We start from the raw sequence: 27,312 nt of genomic DNA, 5'->3' as shown, positions 1-27,312 counted from the left end.
TTTCATGTTTTCCAGAGGGATTAGGTTTTTGATATATTCAAACAGTTCATTCATACAACAACGTTTTGATTGGTCTGCTGAATCCCACAATACTAAATGATCAAGAGTTCTGATAATATTCATCACCAAGGAACTTTTAACAAGGTTTGCATCAATAACGAGCTGAGGACTAAATATATTGCTTTGGTCCTAAAAGGAAATGCTTTCCTCAGCTAATATTTTAATAAATGATTCTTTCCAGTAAAAAAAAATACTTTGATATCAAGAAAATTTGTGCAGCTTTTTCCCTAAGCCTTTCCTCCTTTCTTCTCTTTCCAGTTCCAAGCTTAAGATCCTGAAACATGTGCATCTAATGATAGTTAAAGTAGTTCTATGTCACATTGTTACTATAGATTGAATAGCAGATTACAGCCTCTGAAATACAATTCACAATCCATTAGATATGACTTTGGTCGCATATTGAATTTCTCTGCCCACCCCTCAGTTCCTGCTGGACAGGGGAAAGAGTTAGGTGTTTTAAGAAAAAAAAGTGGCACTTGGATGCAGTTTGGGAGAAGAACTTCTATCTTCCCAGCAGCCTCTCAAGAAAACTCCAGGAACATTGAAACAGAAGATGATTTGATTCAGATTTATATTGAAAGAGGTAGAATGTCTAGCCAGGAAGGTATTTGAATTTAGAGGTCCATTTTTGGGATAATGCTGAATTGTTTCAAAATCACTGTAGAAGTTAGGGGGACACAATGTTTAAGTTCAGCTTTATGAATACCTCAGGCAGCTTCGCAAGATCTAATTTTAATAAGTGTCTTATGATCTCTGATCATAAACCTCACTAATATCTTTGAGGAGATTTTCAACAGAGAGAACGTCAGAATTTCTGGTTTGTCCAGAGCCTGATCTTTCCTCTGGAGGTTTATTTTCCCCCACCAAAATCTTCCAGTCATTTGAGGGACCTCTCATAGTACACTATAGTGGCTACATCTACAGGCTAGGACTAGAAAGATTTACATTCCCCATTTTCCCCCCATGAAACAATTTGGTGACCTTGATTCAATAACTGGATACTGAAGCAGGATAGAAATTTAAGCAGAACCAAAAAATACCTCACCAAAAAACTTCAGAGTATCTTTTTCTGAAGACTCAGATAATGATATTACCATAATACTAGATGTCATATCTCATTGTGATTTAGAATTCTTTGTTTTGAGAAGACATGCAAATTCCTTTGAGTTATAGATTTTGTGTTCAGTAGTAGTTGACCGAACTGACCGAACACTAGTTAGATCCTATTCTAGGACCTACCTAGTGGCAATGAGGGAGGCGAGGCGCTCCTACGCTTCCACCCTCATTGCGTCGGCAGATAACCGCCCGGCCGCCCTGTTTCGGGTGGCCCGCTCCCTCCTGCATCAGGAGGTGCGGGATGACCCGTTGCAGGGCCGTGCCGAGGAGTTTAGTGGTTATCTATACGACAAAATCGTTCAGCTCCGGGACGGCTTGGACCGAAATTGGGATGATCCAGGTGGGAGGGCGGAGTCGCGTCTTGTGGAGGTTATTTGGGATGAGTTTGATCCTGTGACTCTCGAGGACGTGGACAGGTTGCTGGGGAGGCTGCATACTACGACATGTTTACTGGACCCGTGCCCTTCCTGGTTGGTGCTGGCCTCCCGGGAAGTGACACGAGGCTGGCTCCAGGGGATTACTAACGCTTCTTTGTTGGAGGGAGTTTTCCCTGCTGCCTTGAAGGAGGCAGTGGTGAGACCCCTCCTCAAGAAGCCTTCCCTGGACCCAGCTATTTTAGGAAATTACCGTCTGGTCTCCAACCTTCGCTTCACTGCAAAGGTTGTAGAGAGTGCTGTGGCATGGCAGCTACCCCAGTACCTGGATGAAGCCGTCTATCTAGACGCGTTCCAGTCCGGTTTCCGACCCGGATACAGCACAGAGACAGCTTTGGTCGCGTTGGTGGATGATCTCTGGAGGGCCAGAGACAGGGGTTATTCCTCTGCCCTGGTCCTATTAGACCTCTCAGCGGCTTTCGATACCATCGACCATGGTATCCTGCTGCGCCGGTTGGAGGGGTTGGGAGTGGGAGGCACCGTTTATCGGTGGTTCTCCTCCTATCTCTCCGACCGGTCGCAGACGGTGTTGACAGGGGGGCAGAGGTCGACCGCGAGACACCTCACTTGTGGGGTGCCACAGGGGTCGATTCTCTCGCCCCTCCTGTTCAACATCTATATGAAGCCGTTGGGTGAGATCATCAGTGGCTTTGGGGTGAGATATCAACTGTACGCTGATGATACTCAGCTGTACTTTTCCACCCCGGGCCACCCCAACGAAGCTGTCGAAGTGTTGTCCCGGTGTTTGGAAGCCGTACGGGTCTGGATGGGGAGGAACAGGCTCAAGCTCAATCCCTCCAAGACGGAGTGGCTGTGGATGCCGGCACCCCGATACAGTCAGCTGCAGCTGCAGCTGACTGTTGGGGGCGAGTTATTGGCCCCAAAGGAGGGAGTGCGCAACTTGGGTGTTCTCCTGGATGCATGGCTGTCGTTTGAAGATCATTTGGCGGCCGTCTCCAGGACAGCCTTTCACCAGGTTCGCCTGGTTCGCCAGTTGCGCCCCTTCCTTGATCGGGATGCCCTATGCACAGTCACTCATGCTCTTGTTACCTCCCGCCTGGATTATTGCAATGCTCTCTACATGGGGCTCCCCTTGAGATGCACTCGGAGGCTTCAGTTGGTCCAGAATGCAGCTGCGTGGGTGATAGAGGGAGTCACACGTAGCTCCCATGTGACACCTCTCCTGCGTAGACTGCACTGGCTTCCTGTTGCCTTTCGGGTGCATTTCAAGGTTCTGGTAACCACCTTTAAAGCGCTCCATGGCTTGGGACCTGGGTACTCACGGGACCGCCTTCTCTTACCTCATGCCTCCCACCGACCCGTACGCTCGCACAGAGAGGGCCTTCTCAGGGTGCCGTCCGCCAGACAATGTTGGCTGGCGGCCCCCAGAGGAAGATCCTTCTCTGTGGGGGCCCCCACTCTTTGGAATGAACTCCCCCCTGGTTTACGTCAAATACCTGACCTTCGGACTTTTCGCCGCAAACTGAAAACATATCTGTTTGTTCGTGCGGGGCTTTCTTAAATTGTTAGTTTTAAATTCTAAATTTCTCTCTGGTTTTAATTGGGGTTTTTAGATTCTTAACTATTTTAATTTCGGCCACACTGTATAATAAGTTTTTTAATTTTATTTTAACTGTATATTGTTTCTTTTTACTCTGGCTGTACACCGCCCTGAGTCCTTCGGGAGAAGGGCGGTTTATAAATCTAATAAAATAATAATAATAATAATAATAATAATAATAATAATAATAATAATAATAATAATAATAATAATAATAATAATAATAATAATAATAATAGTTATGCAGGAAACTTGGAGCATTTTAGGAAGGTGCTGCTTGAGCTTAATTACTGGCCACCTTCTGGCTAACTTATTTTTTCTTTCATTGTTTCGCCTTAAGGATTTTTTTTTTAATGTTCAATTTTATACAAATCTGTTTTGGCATCAGAATTGCAAAGAATACCCAGATCCCTACTTAATTTCACTTTTGGATAAGTCAGTATTGACTGTGTTTGGACAACACAGATTTTAAGAATGTTTAGATACTTTGTGGCTTTTGACAACCTTTATAGAGCCTGGAGTGTACTCATTGTGTTTCTCAAGTATTTGTAAACAAGCGAGGACATGAGACCCCTGTGTTTCGATTTTTCTAGATTAAGACAGTTTTAACTTTTACTGCCTTTTCCTTTCCTTCTTTAAAACTATTCATTTCATTCCTTCAGCCACTACTGTTCAAACTTTTTCGGTGTTCAGGCCTTCTGTTCTGCCATTTCAGTACCATTCCTTCCATTCCTCATTTAATCAAAGTTAAGTTCCTCAACTTATGATTTTATTTCACTTGTTGCAATCATTCTATTCAGGTGCCATGAAAAAAGTAGGTCTGCTCAGGTGCTAGAAAATTTCACTGCATGTGTGCCTATAGACTCATCCACATTTTCTGTTTCTCTTGAAGCAAAGCGGCCTCCCCTAATAGATCATTGAGAGTATGAATACACAGCATTGTCCCCAGCCTGTCCCTGTCCCATTGCAAGAATCAGCTCTGCCTGTCATTTCTCACTCTGTATCAAAATGGTATTTTCTGATTTCTTCTAATACTTCAAGTGCTATGCAGTTTATCTGTGATGCTTCACTAGACAAGGAATCTTCATTTTTCCTTGGATACTATTAGCTATCTTCCACAGCCTTTTCAATATGGGCCACCTAACCAACTATAGAAGGAATTTTTTTCTGTACATCTGGACTACACTTTGTTTTGTCACGTATACAACAGACCTGGCATCAGGCTGTTTATATACCTGAAAAGGGCAGTATCATGAATACCTGATCCACTGACTCCTGTATGGCCCAGGGTCATCCTATCGCTGAAAAGTGTAAGAATTTTACCTGGTGTGAGCAGGTAACGTGGCAGTTACTTTGACCTCTCTGGCAATATCCCATGGAAATACCCTAGTTTTCCTACTGCATTGTTGTTTTGTACATTCCACAAATGTAATACTTCAAAGTACACTTTATGGCAGCATTCCCTTGCAAGCTGGAATGAAAGAGACCCGAGCATTTCTTCTAGACTAAGACTAATAAATCTTTGTTCCAAAGTAGCACCATTGGTAGATTGCTAGGCAGAAAAATGGCCAGGAGTTTCAACAATCACCTTCCTTCCTTCCAGAGTTTGTCAAAAAGGTAATTTTTAGATGGACATTAATTAATCAGACCCCTGAAAATTCAGTTGAGTCCCTACAGTCTTCAGGTAGCTTATGAATTACTGGTTAGTGATAGCATGGTGCAAGTTTTCTATACTGTAGCATCATGCTATTTTTCCATTTTTATCTTGTTTTTCCTTATTTTATTGTGGAATAATTTTATGATTATTATAAAAGATTTTAGGATTTTTTAATGAAAAAATTACAGAAAACATACTGTAACTACTAATAGCTATAGTAAACGATTTTCCTACTACCATAATTATCTCACCTCATTTAGCATAATTATAAGAATATTATTTATAAATAATGAAGCAATTTCTGCTCTAGAAAGAAACTTCATAGAAAAAGTTACTTACGTTTACAGAAAGGAGGAGGACTCCAACCAATTGCAATACATTTGGAAACCTTTCCTGGGCCTCCAAAGACAAACCCTTCATTACATATTGTCTGAATTTCATCATTGTATGTATATTGATCTTGTCTAGGTTGAATGTAGCCATTCATCACTTCTGGAGGGAAACACTTAATTTCTATGGAGGAATATGAATAAAAATAGGTGGTCAATCTTTAACCAACAAGAACATTTATCTCCAGATGCTTGAGAAATTCTCAATAGGTGAAGAAAGATTAGTTGATTGCAAATGTCTTTTCATCATTTTGTTGTTGTTAGTTGCAAAGTCATGTCTGACCTATCGTGACCCTATGGACAACGTTCCTCCAGGCCTTCCTGTCCTCTACCATCCTCTGGAGTCCATTTAAGCTCACACCTACTGCTTCAGTGACACCATCCAGCCATCACATTCTCTGTCATCCCGTTCTTCTTTTGCCTTCAATCTTTCCCAGAATTAGGCTCTTCTCCAGAGTGTCCTTCCTTCTCATTAGGTGGCCAAAGTATTTGAGTTTCATCTTCAGGATCTGACCTTCTAAAGAGCAGTCAGGGTTGATATCCTCTAGGACTGACCAGTTTGATCACCTTGCAGTCCAAGGGACTCGTAGGAGTCTTCTCCAGCACCAGAGTTCAAAGGCCTCAATTCTTTGGTGCTCAGTCTTTCTTATAGTCCAGCCATACATTGCAACTGGGAAAACCATGTCCTTGACTATTCACACTTTTGTTGGCAGGGTGATTCTCTTCTTTTTAGTATGCTATCTAGATTTGTCATAGCTTTCCTCCTCAGGAGCAAGCACCTTTTAATTTCTTGGCTGCAGTCCCCATCTGTGGTGATATTGGAGCCCAGGAAAATAAAATCTGCCACCTCCATTTCTTCCCCATCTATTTGCCAGGAATTGAGAGGGCTGGAAGCCATGATCTTAGTTTTCTTAATGTTGAGTTTCAAGCCAACTTTTGTACTCTCCTTCTTCACCCGCATCAAGAGGCTCTTTAGTTCCTCTTTACTTTCTGCCATTAGAGTGGTGTCATCTGCATATATGAGGTTGTTGATATTTCTCCTGGCAATCTTAATTCCAACTTTTGATTCATCATTTATCCACCAATTATTTACCCAGCCATTTATTGACCATTGATAAATTAATACTGACCACATTGAGGATACTTGCCCTAAAGCTGATGCTCTGTTCTCACTTTGCTGCTTAGCTTAATAGAATAGAATAGAATTCTGTATTGGCCAAGTATGATTGGACACACAAGGAATTTGTCTTTGGTGCATATGCTCTCAGTGTACATTATATATGTGTGTGTGTGTGTGTGTGTGTGTGTGTGTGTGTGTGTGTTTTCATCAAAATCTTAAGATACAACACTTAGTGATAGTCATAGGATACTAATAAGCAAACAAATCATACTAGGAAACAATAAAACAATATAAATCGTAAAGATACAAGCAACATGGTTATAGCCATAAGTAGGAAGAGATAGGTACTAGTAAGGATGAGAAGAAGAATAGTAATACAGTCTTAGTAAATAATTTGACAGTGTTGTGGGAATTAGTTGTTTAGCAGAGTGATGGCATTCGGGGAAAAAACTGTCCTTATGTCTAGTTGTTCTGGTGTGCAGTGTCCTATAGTGTCATTTTGAAGGTAGAAGTTGAAACAATTTATGTCCAGGATGTGAGAGGTCTGTAGATATTTTCACAGCCCTCTTTTTGACTAGTGCAGTATACAGGACCTCAATGGAAGGCAGGTTGGTAGCAATTGTTTTTTCTGCAGTTCTAATTATTCTCTGAAATCTGTGTTTCTCTGGTTTGGTTGCAGCGCCAAACCAGACAGTTACAGAGGTGCAGATGACAGACTCAATAATTCCTCTGTAGAACTGTATCAGCAGCTCCTTGGCCAGTTTGAGCTTTCTGAGTTGGCGCAGAAAGAACATTCTTTGTTGTGCTTTTTTGATGACGTTTTTGATGTTAGCTGTCCATTTTAGACCTTGCAATATGGTAGAACCTAGAAATTTAAAGGTCTCTACTGTTGATACTGTGTTATCTAGGATTGTAAGAGGTGGTAGTATAAGAGGGTTTCTCCTAAAATATACCATTAATGTAAAATTAATGTATTGTAAAAATTAATGGCATTTTTACAATACCCAGGGGGGAAAAGAGAGTGAACTTAGTGCCCAAATGTAAGAACCACCAATACTGAAGTCACAAGGTTATTTCAATCTGAAACAATCACTAAAAGATGCTTATCGGTCCTTAGCACAAGCAGCTGTGGGACACTCTGATCGTTGCATGATTCACTTTGTACCTGCTTACAGGCAAAGACTTAAAACCACAAAACCAACAATTAAATCAGTGAAGACTTGGACGGAGGAGGCAATGTTAAAGCTATAGGCCTGTGTTGTGACCCAGGTTCCTGGACCCAGACTCCTGGACTCGGATGATTCAGAAAATGAGGGAGAAGACCTGGCAAGCCCTGCTTCTCTTGAGCCCTCTCCCTCCCTGGCACCCACTCAAAGGGAGGGGCCGGCAAGGCCTGATTCTCCCGGGCCTTCTTCTGATTTGGCAACGCCCCAAGAACAGTTTTGGAGGGACGCAAGATTACGAAGGCTTGATCGGCGTGCGCAGCAGCGGAAGAGTTGGGACAAAGCCAAGTCATAATTGTCATGCAGTGACATCTGCAGAGACTATAAATAGGAGGCGGACTTCCTGGTTTTTGTCTTGGACAAAGTAATGAGTTAGCGAGCTAATGAATTGCGAGCTAACTGTTTTAATGGAGGAAGAATATATTCGTGAGTAATTCTGGCCTTATCTATAATTTCCTCGTTATCTCCAGAAACTTGGCAGGCCCGTGGGTAGACGTGGCCAGGACATGTATCTATGTAAATAAAAGGAAAAAAGGAAGGCCTCTGACGGACTCTTTGCTGGGAGTATTGGGGGAAGGGAAACAGAACATTTTGTCCAAGACCTGACTAAAACATCTTCCACCAAAGATGGATCAGCAGCAGGTACAGCAGCAGTTAGAGCAGCTACACGCGCTAATCAACAGCTCCAGCAGCAAGTGGCTCACTTGGCAGGCCAACTTGCTGCCAGGAATGTGCCTGCAGCCCCCCATCCTCCCACCTCCTCCTCGCCGCAAGTGCCCGATAACCGTGCGGATAAGTTTTCTGGGCAGCCTGAGATGTTCCCGACCTTCTTGGGACAGTGCCAGCTCTACATGGCTATGAGGCCAGAGGATTTCCCAGACAACCGGGCTAAGGTGGCCTTCGTGATTAACCTTCTTCCGGCTCGGCTGCTCGATGGGCCACGCCCTCTTGCTCCAGGACAGCCCCTGCTGGCGGACCAACAGCGTTTTGGCAGCACCTCGCACCATGTATGAGGACCCGTTCAATGCTGACGGCAACCAGGCGCCTTAAGGAACTCCGTCAAGGAAACGCCCCTGCAGGAGTACATCGCCGAATTTCGTCTTTTGTGCCAGGACTCTGACTGGAATGATGCAGCGCTGGTGGACGCGTTCAGGAGGGACTCTCAGAGGAATTGCAAGACGAGCTGGCCCGCGTGGGCGCCGCGGACCCTCGACAACTTGGTGCCCTTTGTCTCCGCCTCGATGCCCGTCTGCAACGGCGACCGTCCCGTCGCACCCCGGGACCTCCGCGACATCTGCACCCCAACTTCCTGCACCACCAGCACCCAGGGTCGCCCCACGCTTTGTAACCGCTGCGGAAGAGCCCATGGAGTTGGGAGCGGCCAGACCTCGCCTAACAGCCCAGGAGCGGAACCGGAGGCGCCAAGGGGGATTGTGCCTGTACTGTGGGGAGCCCGGCCACTTCGCCGCTTCTTGCCCCAGAAAGCGAAGTGGGGCACGCACGCCGGTCCCCGAATCACAGCGTGACCAATCGGGAAACGGAGCAGGCCCGACCTCGGGGAAACCCTAGGTCGGGCACGTACTAAGCCCCCACTGGATGTTTTGGGAGTAGACTCTGGGCCCCCCCGGCATCTGATTCTGGGCACATGGGGATGGTTGGGGGAGCAGTCGGACAGGGCTCCAGGCGCATGCGCTGGTGGACTCGGGCCACAACAAACTTTATGGACCAGGCCTTTGTGACCCAGTTTGCGGTCCCCGTGGTTCCGGTGGACCCTCCGATGCGGGTAGAGACAATTGATGGACGAGAACTGGTGTCCGGCCCCATTAAATTCGCCACCCAGCCTTTGCGCCTGGCTATTGGGGACCATGAGGAGGCGATCCAGTTTTATGTCACGGCGGACCTTCATTTTCCCTTGGTCCTTGGGTTGGCCTGGCCGGACCCACGATCCTCAGGTGGCCTGGTCGCGAACGCCATCTCTTTCCCGAGTCTGCAGTGCGTCGATCACATCCGCCACACCTGTGCCGGCCAGAACGCCCCACCGCTGCCATCACCTTGCCTCCTGAGCTGACGGACTTCGCCGACGTGTTCAGCGAGAAGGAGGCGGACCGACTACCCCGCATCGGCCCCACGATTGCCCGTGGACCTTCTGCCCAACGCACCACTGCCTGTGGGACGCCTGTATTCCATGTCGGAGCCCGAGTTGGCCGCCTCAGGGACTTCCTGGACAAAAACCTGGCCCGAGGGTTCATCCGCCTTCAAAGTCCCTCTCGGCCCCGGTCCTCTTTGTGAAGAAGAAGACAGGGACTTGCGCCTATGCTGTGATTACCGCCGGCTAAACGCCATTACGGTGCGGAATCGCTACCCCTGCCGCCATCCCGGAGCTACTGGAAAGGTTGCGGAGGCCACGATCTTCACCAAGCTCGATCTCCGGGGCCTACAACCTGGTGCGGATACGAGAAGGAGAAATGGAAGACGGCATTCGGCACCGATATGGACACTACGAATACACTGTCATGCCATTTGGGTTGACCAATGCTCCGCCGTTTTCAGCACTTCATGAACGACGTGTTCCGAGACATGTTGGATCGGTTCGTGGTTATCTACCTCGACGACATCCTGATTTACTCCCGGTCCAGGAAAGCCACCTTCGACACGCCAGTCTGGTTCTGCAACGCTATGGAGCAACAACTCAATGCGGCTGGAGAAATGCGTCTTCTTCCGACTTCCATAGAATTCCTCGGCATATCATCTCGCCCGAGGGCATAGCCATGGACCCATGTAAAGTAGAAGCTTTGTGTAGCTGGGAAGCCCTCGTCGGGTGAAGGATGTTCAGCGCCTACTGGGCTTCGCCAACTACTACCGGACCTTCATCCCGGCTTCGCCACACTGACAGCTCCACTTACCCAGCTCCTCAGGAAGAAGGTTGCATTCCGGTGGGGTCCCCCGCAGCAAGAAGCATTCACAGCCCTCAAGAAAGCCTTCGTCACGGAACCCGTCCTGAGGCATCCCGACCCGCTCCGGCCTTTTGTGGTGGAAACGGACGCGTCCAATGTGGCTCTGGGAGCGGTGCTGCTACAGGCTCCGGCGAATGGTGGCACACTTTTTCCCTGCGCTTACTACTCCCGGCAACTCAACCCTTCCGAGCGCAACTACACTATCTGGGAAAAAGAGTTGCTGGCTATCAAGGCTGCATTCGAGGCTTGGCGACACCATCTGGAGGGGGCCCGACATCAGGTGGAGGTCCGAACGGACCATCGGAATCTCGAGCACCTCACCACAGCTCGGAAGTTAAACCAGCGGCAGATCCGTGGTCGTTGTTTTGCCCGGTTCAACTTCCGCGTGACCTACATTCCCAGCGGTCACAACCGGAGGGCGGATGCCCTGTCCCGCAAGCCAGAGTACCTCTGCGCCAAGGACCCCCTTCCTCCACGGACAGTGCTGCCGGCAGAAGCCTTGGCCGCAGCACGGGAGCCAGTGGACTTGCGGGCCCAGGTGCGAGGCGCAGCGCCAGGACGCCTGGTCGCAGCAAAGGAGAGCGGAGGTGGGCCCCACGCCTCCTTGGACCTTGGAGGAGGACTTACTCAAGTTTCGGGCGATTATATGTGCCCACAGGACCACTCCGAGCCCTCGTCATGACCCAGTGCCACGACAACCCTGCAGCAGGACATTTTGGGTTCTTCAAGACCTCCACCTGGTGACACGGACCTTTGGTGGCCCCGAGTGCGGCATGATATACATGCCTACGTGACATCCTGCGTACCGTGCCGGCAAGCCAAGACCGCCACGGGGGCCCCTCCCGGGCTCCTCCAGCCCTTGCCGACACCCGACAGACCCTGGGGGGCGATCTCTATGGATTTCCTGACAGACCTGCCGCCGTCCTCTGGGTTCACCACGGTGCTGGTGGTGGTGGACATGCTCACCAAGATGGCACACTTCATCCCATGCCGCGGACTGCCCACAGCCGCAAAACGCCCGCCTCTTTCTGCAGCACATCTTCCGCCTCCATGGTCTACCGGACAGGGTGGTTTCGGACCGTGGAGTTCAGTTCACAGCCCGCTTCTGGAAGAGCCTGATGGCCGCGTTGGAGGTGCAGGTATGTCTGTCGTCATCGCACCATCCGGAGACCGACGGGGGTACAGAGAAGGTCATCGGTATACTGGAACAGTATCTCCGTTGCTTCATCAACCAGCAACAGGACAACTGGGCCGACTACCTGTCTCTGGCGGAGTTTGCTTTTAACAACTCTCAGCACACCTCTACTCAGATGACCCCGTTCTTTGCCAATGTGGGTACCATCCGCGCTCTTCCTCTGGCACCACCGACTCTCCTGTTCCCGAACGCAGACCTTCCTGACGGAATTGCATGCGGTCCAACAGTTGGTACGTCAGCAGCTGAATCGGGCAAAGGAGGACTACAAACGGTCCGCTGACCGCTCCCGACGGGCAACGCCCCCGCTGGCAGTTGGAGACCGGGTGTGGCTCTCCACCAAACACCTCCCGTCCGACCGGCCGGTAAAGAAGTTGGACCACCGATTCATCGGCCCGTTCCCTGTCGAGGCAGTCATCAACCCGGTAGCCTACCGACTGACCCTGCCACGATCCATGCGGATCCACCCCGTTTTTCACCGGTCCCTTCTGGTTCCTGAGGCCACACCGAGTCCCCTTCGGTGCCCAACAGCACCCGTCACTGTCGCCGAGGACGGGTCGGAGGAATACGAAGTCCACAGCGTAAGAGACTCTCGCTGGCTAAAGGGTCGTTTCCAATATTTGATCGCGTGGAAGGGATACGGGACTGATTTCTCCTGGGTAGATGCCTCCGACGTTCATGCCCTGACTTAGTGATTGTCATAGGATACTAATAAGCAATAAAATCATACTAGGAAACAATAAAACAATATAAATTGTAAAGATACAAGCAACATGGTAATAGCCATAAGTGGGAAGAATAGGTACTAGTAAGGAAGAGAAGAATAATAGTAATGCAGTCTTAATAAATAATTTGACAGTGTTGTGGGAATTAGTTGTTTAGCAGAGTGATGGCGTTCGGGGAAAAAATGTCCTTGTGTCTAGTTGTTCTGGTGTGCAGTGCTCTATAGTGTCATTTTGAGGGTAGGAATTGAAACAGTTTATGTCCAGGATGCGAGTGATCTGCAAATATTTTCACAGCCCTCTTTTTGACTAGTGCAGTATACAGGACCTCAATGGAAGGCAGGTTGGTAGCAATTGTTTTTTCTGCAGTTCTAATTATTCTCTGAAATCTGTGTTTCTCTGGTTCGGTTGCAGCGCCAAACCAGACAGTTACAGAGGTGCAGATGACAGACTCAATAATTCCTCTGTAGAACTGTATCAGCAGCTCCTTGGCCAGTTTGAGCTTTCTGAGTTGGCGCAGAAAGAACATTCTTTGTTGTGCTTTTTTGATGACGTTTTTGATGTTAGCTGTCCATTTTAGATCTTGCGATATGGTAGAACCTAGAAATTTAAAGGTCTCTACTGTTGATACTGTGTTATCTAGGATTGTAAGAGGTGGTAGTATAAGAGGGTTTCTCCTAAAATATACCATTAATGTAAAATTAATGAATTGTAAAAATTAATGGCATTTTTACAATACCCAGGGGGGAAAAGAGAGTGAACTTAGTGCCCAAATGTAAGAACCACCAATACTGAAGTCACAAGGTTATTTCAGTCTGAAACAAACACTAAAAGATGCTTATCGGTCCTTAGCACAAGCAGCTGTGGGACACTCTGATCGTTGCATGATTCACTTTGTACCTGCTTACAGGCAAAGACTTAAAACCATAAAACCAACAATTAAATCAGTGAAGACCTGGACGGAGGAGGCAATGTTAAAGCTATAGGCCTGCCTTGACTGCACTGATTGGAATGTTTTTGAAAGTACCTCTGCAGACCTAGTTAAACTCACAGAGACTTTAACATCATATGTCAGCTTCTGTGAAGACCTATGTGTACCCACCAGGAACTTGTGAATATACAGTAACAACAAACCATGGTTTTTTTTGTGTGTGTTTTTTATTTGCATTTTATATCCCGCCCTTCTCCGAAGACTCAGGCGGCTTACACTATGTTAGCAATAGTCTTCATCCTATTTGTATATTTATATACAAAGTCAACTTATTGCCCCCAACAATCTGGGTCCTCATTTTACCTACCTTATAAAGGATGGAAGGCTGAGTCAACCTTGGGCCTGGTGGGACTAGAACCTGCAGTAATTGCAAGCAGCTGTGTTAATAACAGACTGTCTTACCAGTCTGAACCACAGAGGCCCCCACAGAGGTTCACAGCTAAACTTAAGCAGATATGCCATTCCAAAAAGGAGGCCTACAGAAAAGGTGATAATATGCTGTACAATCAGGCCAGAAATTTATTAAAAACGGAGATCAGAGCAGCAAAAAGAAGCTACTCTGAAAAGCTAAAGAATCAGTTCTCAACAAATGAACCAGCAAACATGTGGAAAACCCTTAAAAATATCAGCAGCTATGGCAAACCTCCTTCCCAGGCTGAAGGAAATCAGCAACTGGCAGATGACCTGAACGTGTTTTACTGCAGGTTTGAAAGGAAACTACAGCCACCTATCTCCACAATCCCCATCTCAGACCACTAACAATAGCCAAGCCTCCTACAACTGACCCCATCCCATTGGGTTCACAATCCCTAGTGATCACAGAAAAGGAAGTGTTTTCAAAAGCCAGGAAAAGCCAGGAAAAGCTCCAGGCCCAGACAAGATAATGCTTTCTTGCTTAAAAGTCTGTGCTGACCAATTGGCTCCCATCTTCATTCATATCTTCAATAAATCACTAGAGATGTGCTATGTTCCTTCTTGCTTTAAATGTTCTACAATCATCCCAATGCCGAAGAAGCCCTCCATCAAGAAACTGAATGACTACAGATCAGTTGCTCTAACATCTGTAGTCATGAAAACCTTTGAAAGGCTAGTGCTGTCCCACTTGAAAACCATCACAGATCTGCTGTTAGACACCTTGCAATCTGCATACTGAGCAAATAGATCAACAGATGATGCTGTTAATATGGCTCTGCACTACATCCTACAACATCTTGAATCTCCAAAGACCTACGCAAGGGTCCTTTTTGTAGACTTTAGTTCAGCATTCAATACCATTATTCCAAATACTCTTCTAACTAAGCTAAACCAGCTACAGGTACCGGAACACACTTATAAGTGGATCATAAACGTCCTAACAAACAGAAAGCAGCAGGTGAAGCTAAGCAGAATCACATCAGATACCTGTACAATTAGCACAGGGGCCCCCCAAGGCTGTGTGCTCTCTCCACTTCTTTTCTCTCTGTATACCAATGACTGCATCTCTAACGATCCATCTGTTAAATTACTGAAGTTCGCAGATGACACAACAGTGATCTGTCTCATTCGAGACAATGATGAATCCGCATACAGATGAGAGGTTGAACAACTGGCTTCGTGGTGCGACTGGAACAATCTGGAACTGAACACACTCAAAACCGTAGAAATGGTGGTAGACTTTAAGAGAAACCCTTCCATACTTCCACCTCTCACAAGACTAGCAACACAGTATCAACAATAGAAACCTTTAAATTTCTAGGTTCCTCCGTATCGTAAGATCTCAAATGGACAGCTAACATCAAAAACGTCATCAAAAAAGGACAGCAAAGAATGTTCTTTCTGCGCCAACTCAGAAAGCTCAAACTGCCCAAGGAGCTGCTGATCCAGTTCTACAGAGGAATTATTGAGTCTGTCATCTGCACCTCTATAACTGTCTGATTTGGTTCTGCAACCCAACAAGACAGACACAGACTTCAGAGGATAATTAGAACTGCTACAATTGCTACCAACCTGCCTTCCATTGAGGACCTGTATACTGCATGAATCAAAAAGAGGAAGAACAGTTTTTTCCCGAATGCCATCACTATGCTAAACAAATAATTCCCTCAACACTGTCAGACTATTTACTAAATCTGCACTACTATTAATCTTCTCGTTGTTCCCATCACCCATCTCCTTCCACTTATGACTTTATGACTGTAACTTTGCTGCTTGTATCCTTACGATTTATACTGATATTGATTGTTTCCTGATTGCTTATTTGTAGCCTATGACTATCATTAAGTGTTGTATCATTGTGTTAAATTTGTACCCTATGACTATCATTAAGTGTTGTAAGTGCTGTACCTTGATGAAGGTATCTTTTCTTTTATGTACACTGATAGCATATGCACCAAGACAAATTCCTTGTGTGTCCAATCACACTTGGCCAATAAAAAATTCTATTCTATTCTATTCTATTCTATTCTATTCTATTCTATTCTATTCTATTCTATTCTATTCTATTCTGCACTTTGTGCCTTAGACACAAACAGTCTTGATGAATTATGTTCCTCTGTCCAAGAAATGCTACATGAAACTTCCATTCCTATTTGGCCCCACATTTATTACCGAGCCATATCATTTATGATAGATTGCAGACAGAAGTAAATGTTTGCCTCAGATGCTCTTCAGAAAAATAAAGTCCTTCTTTGAAGAAAGACATTTCTAAGTCTGATCAATTAAGATTAAAGGAAGTATAATATTCCATTTGGCTCCACAAGTTCTGAGAAGCCATGAACCCTGAGTTTTTAATTAATCAAGAATTATTAAAATGTTGAAATTATAGACTTAGTGGCTCTTTTTTCATAGCTAGTTTAGGAAAACAATTCAGTATGATGTAAATAATCCATAGCTCTAGAGGAAAATTGAGGCAATATGTTCTTTTTCTTGTTAAACAAAGGAAGGATGAGTTTTCTAAGACAATGCTTGTTATTCTTGCTCTCTGTATATCTGATAAAAATGAAATCAAATAACGACAAACAAAGACTTCTTTCCCTATTTTACCACAAGATTTTTAACCAGGTCAGAATGATTGGAGCTGCAATTCTAGGCATGCATAGCAAGAAGACTAAAAAGTGTATAATATTTCAAGACAACCATGACCATTAGAAACATACTGACCTTCACATTGAAGCTTTGTACCCCATCCAGTCTCAGTACATAAGGCATCTGGTCTGTCAACATATACGTATCCTTCATTACAGGAGAATCGTATTCTCTCACCTTCCTTATAAATGACCTTTGGAGATAATATGTTTCCATTTTCAATATTGTCTGCCTGGCAAGTTATTTCTACCATAAAATACAAACAAAAGATTTTTTTCATTAATATCCTCTTTATTCACTTGAATTTAAAAATGCTGTATTACTAAAAAGATTAAAGAAGGAGGAGATATCTTTGTAACTTTAATCTCATTTTTTCATCCAAATAGGATTCAGGTAGAATCAGGTAGAATAAGTGACCTTTTTCATCCTCAGTGGGAAGAACAATAATAAATCTACTATTTCACAATCAAATGAAATGCCTTCAGCCTCAACCAGTGTCTTCATGTTAATATTAAACAGAAGTGGGGAGGGGGCTGAGCACCGAGGCAACCTGCAAAGCAATATCTGTGGGCTAGACCTCTCCTTCCATGAATGCTGACTAAAACTCTCCCAGAGGAAGGAGAAGAACTAGTACAACACGGTGCTACCCAATCCAATCTTTGAAGCCAGCCCAGAAGGTTACCCTGATTAAAAGCCACTAAAATAACAAGGCGAGAAAAGATGGTTGCATCCTATTCTCACCACAGGTATGATCAATTCCATTTTAAGTATGTACTCAGGTCTGAAATCTTACTGAAAAAGTCCAGAACTTCCTCCACAGTTCTCTGAAGCAATTGCTTGTTCTTAATAACCTTTATTCAATAAACCAATATTCAATAAATACTTGAGACAATATTTGTCCAGCTAATAGTGGCTTCTTGAGAAAAGAATACATTGCTGGCTTCTTAAGTGAAGGACCATCTTCTTTCCCAAGTAGGAATTTACTACTGCCAGAACCCAACTATGTCTCACCTGACAGGAGGTCTTAGCCTACCAGGAGGAATATGGATGTATTATACTGATGGGCAAGCTAATGGTCAGGATTAATAAGTTTTAAACTCCTCCCAGACAATGAAACTAGACTAAGTCTCAATTAGTTCCATGGGGCTTCCCTCAAGGTTAGAATGCAGTATAGAGTGAATCCAAATAATTTATCCAACATATGCCTAGTATATTCCTCACAATCCTCCTAAGGCAAATCTGGGTTGCCTTGAACAAAACCACCAACTAGGTGCAATAAGGACAGAATACTATGGACACTTGACTGCTCTTACCACCATGAGATAGGTCTTAATAACTCACACTCACTTGGCTTCACTTCTTGTTGTCCTCCAGTGGTACTCTAGATATCTTTTTTCTCCCATTTCACTTAGAAAGTTCCATTTAGAACCAACTGGGGTTCATCGGTTGTCTGAGTCAGACCAAATAGGTCCAGTCTTTCTGTAGTGGGGAGCATCCCATAGAACTCCAAGCCAATCAAAGAGTGATCCAACCATGACAAAGGAGTGTAATAATCACTAAAACTCAGAGTTCACTTAACTTCCCCTCACTTACCTATACATTCTGGAACAGGTGCACTCCAAGTGCCATCAGCTGTACAAGTAATTTTATTAGATCCCTTTATTTTGAGGTTTCCAAAACATCCAAATATCACTAGATCACCAGATAAAAAATCTTCATTCATTTGAGATTTTGCACCCTGAATAATCCTCACATTTCTTGGTATTGTTATTGGAAGACATTTGTTGACTGCAAATAAAGCAATATTGTGATATAAAGCTAATTAAGAAATGTTTCAGATTTAGGAAAAAGGAAACAAGGAAGGAAATGAAACATATCACCAACCATAAATATTTAAAAATCTGGTGATCTGCATAGTTATAGTATAGTATACAGTATAGTAGAGTTTCCAGAAAAATGGCAAATTTAATGGTTTTTAATGAAACAAAAACAAAGTCAATTTACCAATGATTTTACTGTGATCATTAGAAAATACAAATCTATTAAAATAGATAAATGGACATATTCTCAATCAGCATAGAAATCTTTGGGTATCACATTAGGTAATTGAGCAAATAATGGGAGATAGATTACCATGAAGTGCATTATTATTGAAGAAATAGTAACAATGTTTATGTAGAATATATTTAACCAATAAAGACATCAGCAAAGAAATAATTTATGTCACTCATATACCCAATGCTAATACTGAAACACCTTAAAGAAAAATACACAAAAAGATTAGTTAAAGCAGTGATTCCCAACAGAGTGCGGCTCCCCAGGAGCCGGCTATCGCATGGGGCGCCGAATATCTGCTGGGTCCGCGCTGATGCGCCATTTCTGGGGCGTCTGGTGCGCATGCGCAGTTGCAGGTCGGATTTCCGGGGAGCCGCGGGCGCGTCTGGTGCGCATGCGCAGTTGCAGGTCGGATTTCCGGGGGAGCCGCGGGCGAAAAAGATTGGGAACCTCTGAGTTAAAGCAAAAATTATCAAGCTTTTTGTGGTTTTGAATTTTGAAAATATTCTCTGTATATTTTGTATATACAGTATATACATTTTGGATATACTCTGTATATTTTCACAAAGTGGATATATCCATGTAAGCTAATTAAATGTGGGCTGAATGACATAATAAATGAATAAATAGAGGACTAAAAATTGGAGATAAAGGGGTGAGATGCCATAATACAAACATAGCATTAAAATTATTTAGATGGGAAGGTATGAAACTAACATAATGAACTTTCACAGACACAAACACAAATTTCTTCACTTAGGATATAAAAATTAAATGACAAGTACAGGATGAAGAATTTATTTACTTATAAAATTTATTTGACACCCATCTCATATCCAATGATTCTGGGTGGCTTTTTACAACATAAAAACATTGAAAAGCATTAAAATCATCCACTATAAAACATAGCACATAAAAACATTAATAGATAAAATCAAGATGGCAAGATGGCAAAGAAGGGAGCCAGACACCGGGGGGGGGGGGGAGACACATCTCCAGTATGATGCTCCTCCATTGATTCGCCAAGCCTGTGGCAGAGTCAGGTCTTAAGGCTCTTACAAAACATAATGAGGAGTCAATTTCACCTCAGGGGATAAGATGTTCCAGAGGCAGGAGCCATGGCAGAGAAGGCTCCTGATCCCACCAGCCAAAATTCTTTAACTGATGGAATCCTCACTATATCCTCTCTGCTGACATTGGGGTGGGCCCAGTCGCATCAGGGTGAGATGGGTTCTCAAGTAGACTTAATCCATGCTATGCAGGGATTTAAATTACCTAGCTGGTAATGGTGCATTTAGAAGATCTTGAATTGCAAATTGAAAAGGAGCACAAAATGAGATTTCACTAAAAAAAAAAAAAAACTAACTTTAATTTCCAAATCATGGTAAATGAAATGAAACTAATCTAATGGTGATACTTTTTGTTTGGTCAATAACCAGTAAAATTTGGAAAAAAAAATACAATGCAAAAGTAACAATCAAATAGACGAGACAAATATTAAACAAAAATAAAATGACAAATAAAAATGTAACGTACTACATTTTAATTTTTAAATATTTGTCTATGTGTTTTAATTATCTGTGCAAGTATACATCTAAAATATTACAATCTAGGAAGTTAATATATATATTGTCTAAAACAAGACGTTTAATATATTAAATCTGAAGTAAAGAATAAGAGATGAGAGGTTATATCTATAACCATTTACGCTTATTTTTATTTATTTATTTATTTATTTATTTATTTATTTATTTATTTATTTATTTATTTATTTATTTATTTATTTATTTATTTATTTATTTGATTTTTATACCGCCCTTCTCCCGAAGGACTCAGGGCGGTGTACAGGCAAAAATAAAACAGGTAATACAATGTACAATTTAAAATACAAATTAAAAAACTTATTTTAAAATTAGCCTGAAAAGTTAAAATATATAATAAACTAAAACCCCATTTAAAATTAATTAATAGAAAAATTTAAAATTGATAAAATTCAATTCAAGCCAGCCCCGCGCGAATGAAAAGATGTGTCTTCAGTTCGCGACGGAATGTCCGAAGGTCAGGTAATTGTTGTAATTGTCATTTTAATTGTTGTAATCCAGAAAGTGGCTGTTGCACAAGTATTAATGGATTCTGAATCTTCTAAATGAAAGTTCATATATAAATGTATATTTTAAGAACAGAATATAAGCAGACCTATTTCAAAGTAACAGCAACAGTAACAGAGTTGGAAAGGACTTTGGAGGTCATCTAGTCCAATCCACTGCTCATGCAGGAGACCTATATTAGGGATTCGAACCGCCAGTCTTTCTGATTGACAAGCTCAGCCTCTTAGCCACTGAGCCACCTAGGGAGCCACCATCTCTGTACAGTTTACAATTTAGGAATTCATGTGACTTCCAAGTGATAACAATGATAGACTAGGATGTCTCTGGAGGAGTGGAGATAATATTGTGATGAAGGCTGATAATTTGGATGACAAGCCTGAGCCACTAGAGTCTCCTTGAATAAGGAAAGACCAAGAGACTGCTCACTGTGCTCTAGAATGCTCTTCCCTGTGAAGTAACAGCTGGACTTTAAGGGCCTTGAAGCTGATTTGTAAATATGAGTGGCCAGAAGACTCAGGAAAATCAAAGAGCTCAGATCCACGTTGGAGCCTTTAAGGACATTGGGTTTGCTTAAAACCTCACCTTCTTAAGCATATTTCTATTAGAATTATTTTTAATTAAAAGGAAAAAAGGTTTTTGGGAATAGCAGAACAATGAGCTACTTGGTGAATGTGAGTGAGCCTTCATTCTGGCTTAAAGGTACAAATAAAATAACAATTTAAAAAATTTAAAATCAACAGCAAAAAACTTGACAAGAGTTTGCTCTAAATAAGTTTTAAATGGATAAAAAGGACGGTGAAATTTGAAATATTATTTTTACACAGAAGTTTTCAAATTATTTAATAAATACATATCTTAGTGGGAATACAGATTGTTTAGAGTCTTAGTGAAGAGACAATTGGTAGACTTTTCAAAATAATTAGCTGAAGGAATCTTAAAACAGAACATGTGACTTGAGAACTTCAAAGTGTCAGAAGGGACCAAAGGCTTAAGGTAATACAGAAAAAGGAAATGGGAGTGGGGTGGGAGAAATAAACCTCCCTTTTACTTTTGTACTTGGCTCATTTTCTCCTTCTGGATTACAGATAAATGAAATGGATTCTACTGGAAAATGAGCAAACTTGGAAAAGGAAGGAAAGGATTGTTAGAGCACCCAAGAAAAAGATGAACACTCCAAAGGTTAAAAAAATATTTTAAGAGTTGGAGAAGAATGTATCTGAATCTGTTAAAAGAGACATGGCAACATTTTAAGGGAGATTGGGAGAAAGATTTGTAAATATGAAGGAGGAAGTGAAAGAAGAGATTATAAAAAACCCTTGAAGAACCTCTAGGACAGTTGACTGGAGAGGTGAAACAAATAAAAAAAAAAGAAAGACAATAAAACAGAAACAATAAACAGAAAGATGGGGGGGAAAAGATTTACACGATCTTGGCAGTATTGGAATTAAAGAAGGAAAAGAATTAAGCCTGAGATTCACAGTGGTTTCAAAGGACCCTAGTGAAAATCAAGAGTAGGCTGTCCAATCTTTACAAAATTTCTGTAATGGGATGGAGATGATATGCAGGCAGAAACAGATAATGTATACGGGAATCAGTAATCATTATGCAAAGTTAAGAAATGCCTTAGGGGATATTCTTTGTACTTTATTAGGAGGAAGACAAGAGATTAAGCTCTCCAGAAACATTTTAATACCAGGTTGAAGATCAGATATAGATAAATAAGTTCCAGTCAGAATATTACCTAATATTGGGGGATATTTTTGACTGAGAAGCTAAAACATAAAAAGATATCATTTTGATGAGACAAATTGGAAGGAGTGATTTTTAATTTTAAATAGTAGAGGTATCAAGCGCCCGAGAATTCAGGAGATGAGGAAGCTCAAATGAATATAAACATTTATTGCAAGCTTAAGCTCTCTACAAGAATCTGGCCAACTGACTGTTAAGAGAAATGTGTGGGAGATAAGAGCGGCATTGAAGGTGGGTTGGACTTGGATCTTTTATGGGTATGCAGGGTCTCATGACATATGTACCCCTCCCTTGGGCTCAGCCCAGTCATCTCCTACAAGAAGTTTTGACTCACTCAGTTTTAATATAATGAGATTTCCTAAAAACATTTAAAGAAAACATGGACAACAGGCAAGGAAGTGACAGAAGAAACTATGCAAAAGACATGACAAGAAACTAAGGAAGAGGCACCACGTTAAGACTACAAGTATTGACTTTTTCTAGGTTTTGGCATATAGACTTTAAATGCCTAACATGAAATATAATGAAGCAAACTCTCCCATCTCAGAAAACAATTTTATTTCATTATTTGAAAAGATTGAAACAATATGTAACTTGTTTAGAAGAAACAGATAATAGTAGAAATTATTAAAAATATTTGATTTACAAAAATTTAGGTGAAGAGTTTATTTCAGTGGGAATCAATAAGAGAAACTGAATGGTTTTGAAACTCACAACTAAAGCCAGACATGATATTGCTTGATAACCATGGCAGTTTGCGGGAATTGAAGTCATTTTTACTACTCTGATCCCTAATAATATTGAGAGCCTACTTACTTTCACAATGAGGAACTTCATTGGTCCATCCATTTGCTCGACAATCACGGTAATTATATTGGCTGAGCATCTTATACCTAATAATTAAAAAAAATAGTGAACTAAACACACTAATACTGCAAAAGGATTATATATCAAGGCATATTTTATAATAATTTAGAACATGCTGAGAAGATGCATTATTTTAACTATTACTGATCATTCTTGGAAATCTAGAAGAGTTTACCTGAAACAAGTTTGGTATTTATTCCCAGAGTTAGACAAAAATGAGAAACTCATTCTCCCCAACTTTTAAATTTATTTTCCATTCCAAAAATTTTGAAACTATCACCAAATTCAAAACCACTTCTGGATATACAATATTGTATTTCCAACACAGAGTTTGATAAGTTTTTTTAAAAAAAACTTGAGAGAGAGAGAGAGAGAGAGAGAGAGAGAGGGTGGTGGGGGGACTCACAGAGCACAAAATAATATAAAAGCAACATTTTACATATTAAATATAGCAAGAATACAATCCTATGATTGTATCCCTGAACTGAGAAGCATGATGGCCTAGTGGTAAACATGCTCATCTCAGTAGGTTATTTGTTCAATCCTGGGTAGAGGCAGATGTTTTCTCCTAGGGCACAAAGAAAAAATAATTGCTATGAATAGCTAGGCATCAGGAAGGGAATTTGGCTAATAAATACTCAGCTTCATCCAGTTGCCCAGGCTCTACCCTGAATAGGGACCACAGGGTCATATAAAGCAACAGTCACCAACTGGTGGTCTGCAAGAAAATTTTGGTGGCCTGCAGTGCACCCAGGTGGAGGAGCTGCTTCAGGATGACCAATGGGCCAGTCCTGTGACTAGAGCTCTGAAATATGGGACTGGCCAGGCAGCTCATGGTGGGGCTGGAAATCTCTGCCATAAAGGGTAGTATGGACAACATCCAACTTTGCAGGTTGGTGCAACGTGCAAGGAGTACTGCAGCCCTCGCTGGCCGGAACAAGGTAATGATGCTGTTGTGGCAAGGGGGGGCAGTGGCGCAGGCAGGCTGAAGCAACGGATGTTGGCAACCTGTGGCTCTTTCATCCCCCTGCTGTGGCTCCCTATCGACTGAACCCACCAGTGGCTGGCCCCACCTCTCGCCCTCCCTTCCCAGTCACTCCTCGCCTGGCCTGAGAAGGTAAGGGCAGGGGATGGAGACTCACTCCATGTTTCAGAGCAGGAGCAAAGTGCCCTTGTACTTGCTTCATCTCTTGCTGGGTCTCGTGGGGGCTTCTTCTGGCCCTTGTTGGTGCTATATCCACCTCGGTTGCTCAGGGAGACGGGTGACTTCCTCTCCATCCCGAGACACTGGCCTGGCCATTTCTCGCTGCTGCTGCTGTTGGCGCCTCCATGGCCTGTCTGCTGCTCTCCCAGTGCCTTGTGCAGCACAGTTAAATTTAGCATGCTTCACAATGGGAGAGAAGGTGTCCCCTCCTCCTCCTGGAGCCCATTACAATGTGGAGCATTGGCTGCAGCTGGGGCAGGTGAGTGTCTCGGGGTGGAGAGCAGGTCATGCATCTCCCCGAGCGACTGAGGTGCATCCAGCACCAGCAAAGGCCAAGGAAGCTTCTGCGAGACCTAGAGAGCCCAGAGAATCAGAATGAGAGAAAGACAGAGAGAGAGAGAGAGAGGATGAGAGAGAGAGGGAGAGGGAGAGGGAGAGTGATCTGGATTCATATTAGTGGTCTGTGGTCCGCGGGATTTAAAATTATGAATTTAGTGGTCCCTGAGATCTGAAAGGTTGGTGACCCCTGATATAAAGGAAATATTGTATCCCATGGGACAAAATTTCATATTTTAAGAATCACTGGAACAAAATGTTACATATTTTTTTAAAAAAACAACTCAGTACTAGTGCCTCATTGTAATAAAGTATTTTAAAGATTTGTAATGAAAATCCCAGGAATCATTCTCTATATTAGAGCTCCCTCTTGTAGTAAGAGGTTTATTACAACTGTAATAAACCTCTTCTTTGTAAACCTAATCTTGCGTAGCTTCTTTTCGAAAAACACCACACTACTAACCAGAGCATATAAAACATTTGCTAGACCAATTCTTGAATACAGCTCGCCTGTTTGGAACCCTCACCACATCTCTGACATCAATACAATTGAACGTGTCCAGAAATATTTTACAAGAAGAGTTCTCCATTCCTCTGAAAACAATAAAATACCAGACTTGAAATCCTGGGCTTAGAAAACTTGGAACTCCGTCGCCTTCGACAAGACCTAAGTTTAACTCACAGAATCATCTATTGTAATGTCCTTCCTGTCAAAGACTACTTCAGCTTTAATTGCAATAATACTAGAGCAACTAATAGATTTAAACTTAATGTCAACCGCTTTAATCTAGATTGCAGAAAATATGACTTCTGTAACAGAATCATCAGTGCTTGGAATACTTTACCTGACTCTGTGGTCTCTTCTCATAATCCTAAAAACTTAAACCAAAAACTTTCTACTATTGACCTCACCCCATTCCTAAGGGGACCATAAGGGGCGTGCATAAGTGCACAAACGTGCCTACCGTTCCTGTCCTATTGTTTTTCTTTTCTTCTTCCTATATATATATATGCTTATACCTCCTTATATTTACTCATATAAGTGTTTATATACTATATAATCTTTTTGTATGATACCTACATATATTGTTGTAACAAAATAAATAAATAAAAAATAAATAAATTAAATGCAAATCAGCAGCTAAAAGATATGTGTTATTGATATTACAATTACAATATTTTATAAAATACAAGATATTGCATACCTTATATAAATCTAAAATGTATTAAAATTGCAGTCTGTTTTAACCAGACTAAATGTCTTGTTTGGATTTCTCAGACAAATACAAACATGTATGTATGTAGTACAGTGAACCGTATAAATGCTCAAAAGTATAAATGAAACTTTCAATTAATTATCCCTTGTATAGGAGTGCCCTCATGTGGTCCAAATATTTAATGAAGGGATAGATAAGAGATAAAATTTAAGAGCATAATAACATTGTGTAGCAACACTGCAAAATGATGTCTCTTACAAAAATACATATTATATATTCCAGAGAAAACCAGTATGCAGTAAAATAAGTTCAGATGAAACAAGTGGGGTAATTCTACCTTCAGGCACCAAGAAACCAGCATAGTCAGATGTTTATATCACTAAAATATGAGAGAAGAAAGCAAAATAAAAAATAGACAACAATAATACTGTTGTCTATTTTCACTATGATATGATATTTGGGTTTCTCACACAAATTCAAAAGTAAAAAACGTGTGGAATTTCTTTTCGGTATTTCATTGCACAAATACAGCTTATGTCTATAAACATTTTAGTAGAAGGTAATTAAACAGTCAATAAAGAAGAATAAGGTCACTTTGAAAAACAAATTAAGCTGCTTTGAGTTACAAATTTGAAATGCAAAAATCCCAATATTGTAAAAAAAAAAAAAGGCATGTGATATAAAAGAAAGTGAAGGTATTACTAAGAAAGCAGTAAAACTTTGATTTAAAATACAATGAAAACTAAAAGTTGCAGTTTGGCTGGATCATATCAATCTGATGTTATTATGATTAGCTTGTGGCAAAGGGTATAAATCTCCTTAATGATTTATAATCCATCAGATGTCCTCAAATTCAAACTGCTGCTCCTCAGGAAAATTATTTATTTTATTATTTTCTGCATTGGATTTTTGACAATAAAATGCATGGCCTCCATTGCATAACACTGTATTTTTCAGCCCTTACTGTTTTTAACTCTCTATTTTCTAAGTTCCACCAAGCCAAATTTCTATGGATCCCCCATAACACACAAACATGACATAGCTCTTCATCCAACTATCTCATTATCAGGGATCCCAACATACAACATAGCCAAAGAACTTACAAAAAGCTTCGACATCTGAGATAGAAGCAAATATTCTCTTAACTACAGTGCCGTCAGAAAAATCAAAGACATAATAAGAGAAGGTGAGATTATGGTTTCATTAGATGTCACAGCACTCTTTATATTCATAGACCTATAGAAATTATCCATGACAGCAATACTCCACAACACACTTTACCCAACTAAATACA

At 42.2% G+C, this 27,312-nt stretch overlaps 1 protein-coding gene across 3 annotated transcripts in view; it reads right to left on the bottom strand.

Moving 5' to 3' along the window:
* Positions 1 to 27,312, bottom strand: part of CFH (complement factor H) — an 81,942-nt gene that overhangs the window by 37,021 nt on the left and 17,609 nt on the right. For all 3 annotated transcript variants that reach the window (XM_058177291.1, XM_058177293.1, XM_058177292.1), the window contains exons 4-7: positions 23,211 to 23,287; positions 18,076 to 18,270; positions 16,558 to 16,728; positions 5,168 to 5,341 (exon numbers count right to left, since the gene is read on the bottom strand). In XM_058177291.1, the coding sequence (XP_058033274.1) occupies positions 5,168 to 5,341; positions 16,558 to 16,728; positions 18,076 to 18,270; positions 23,211 to 23,287 (617 nt within the window). The remainder of the gene's footprint in view (positions 1 to 5,167; positions 5,342 to 16,557; positions 16,729 to 18,075; positions 18,271 to 23,210; positions 23,288 to 27,312) is intronic.

This window comes from Ahaetulla prasina, chromosome 3 (assembly GCF_028640845.1).
Source record: "Ahaetulla prasina isolate Xishuangbanna chromosome 3, ASM2864084v1, whole genome shotgun sequence".
NCBI classification, from domain to species: Eukaryota; Metazoa; Chordata; class Lepidosauria; order Squamata; family Colubridae; genus Ahaetulla; species Ahaetulla prasina.
Note: the sequence above shows the minus strand (reverse complement) of the source record. Positions and strands in the feature narration are given on the sequence as shown.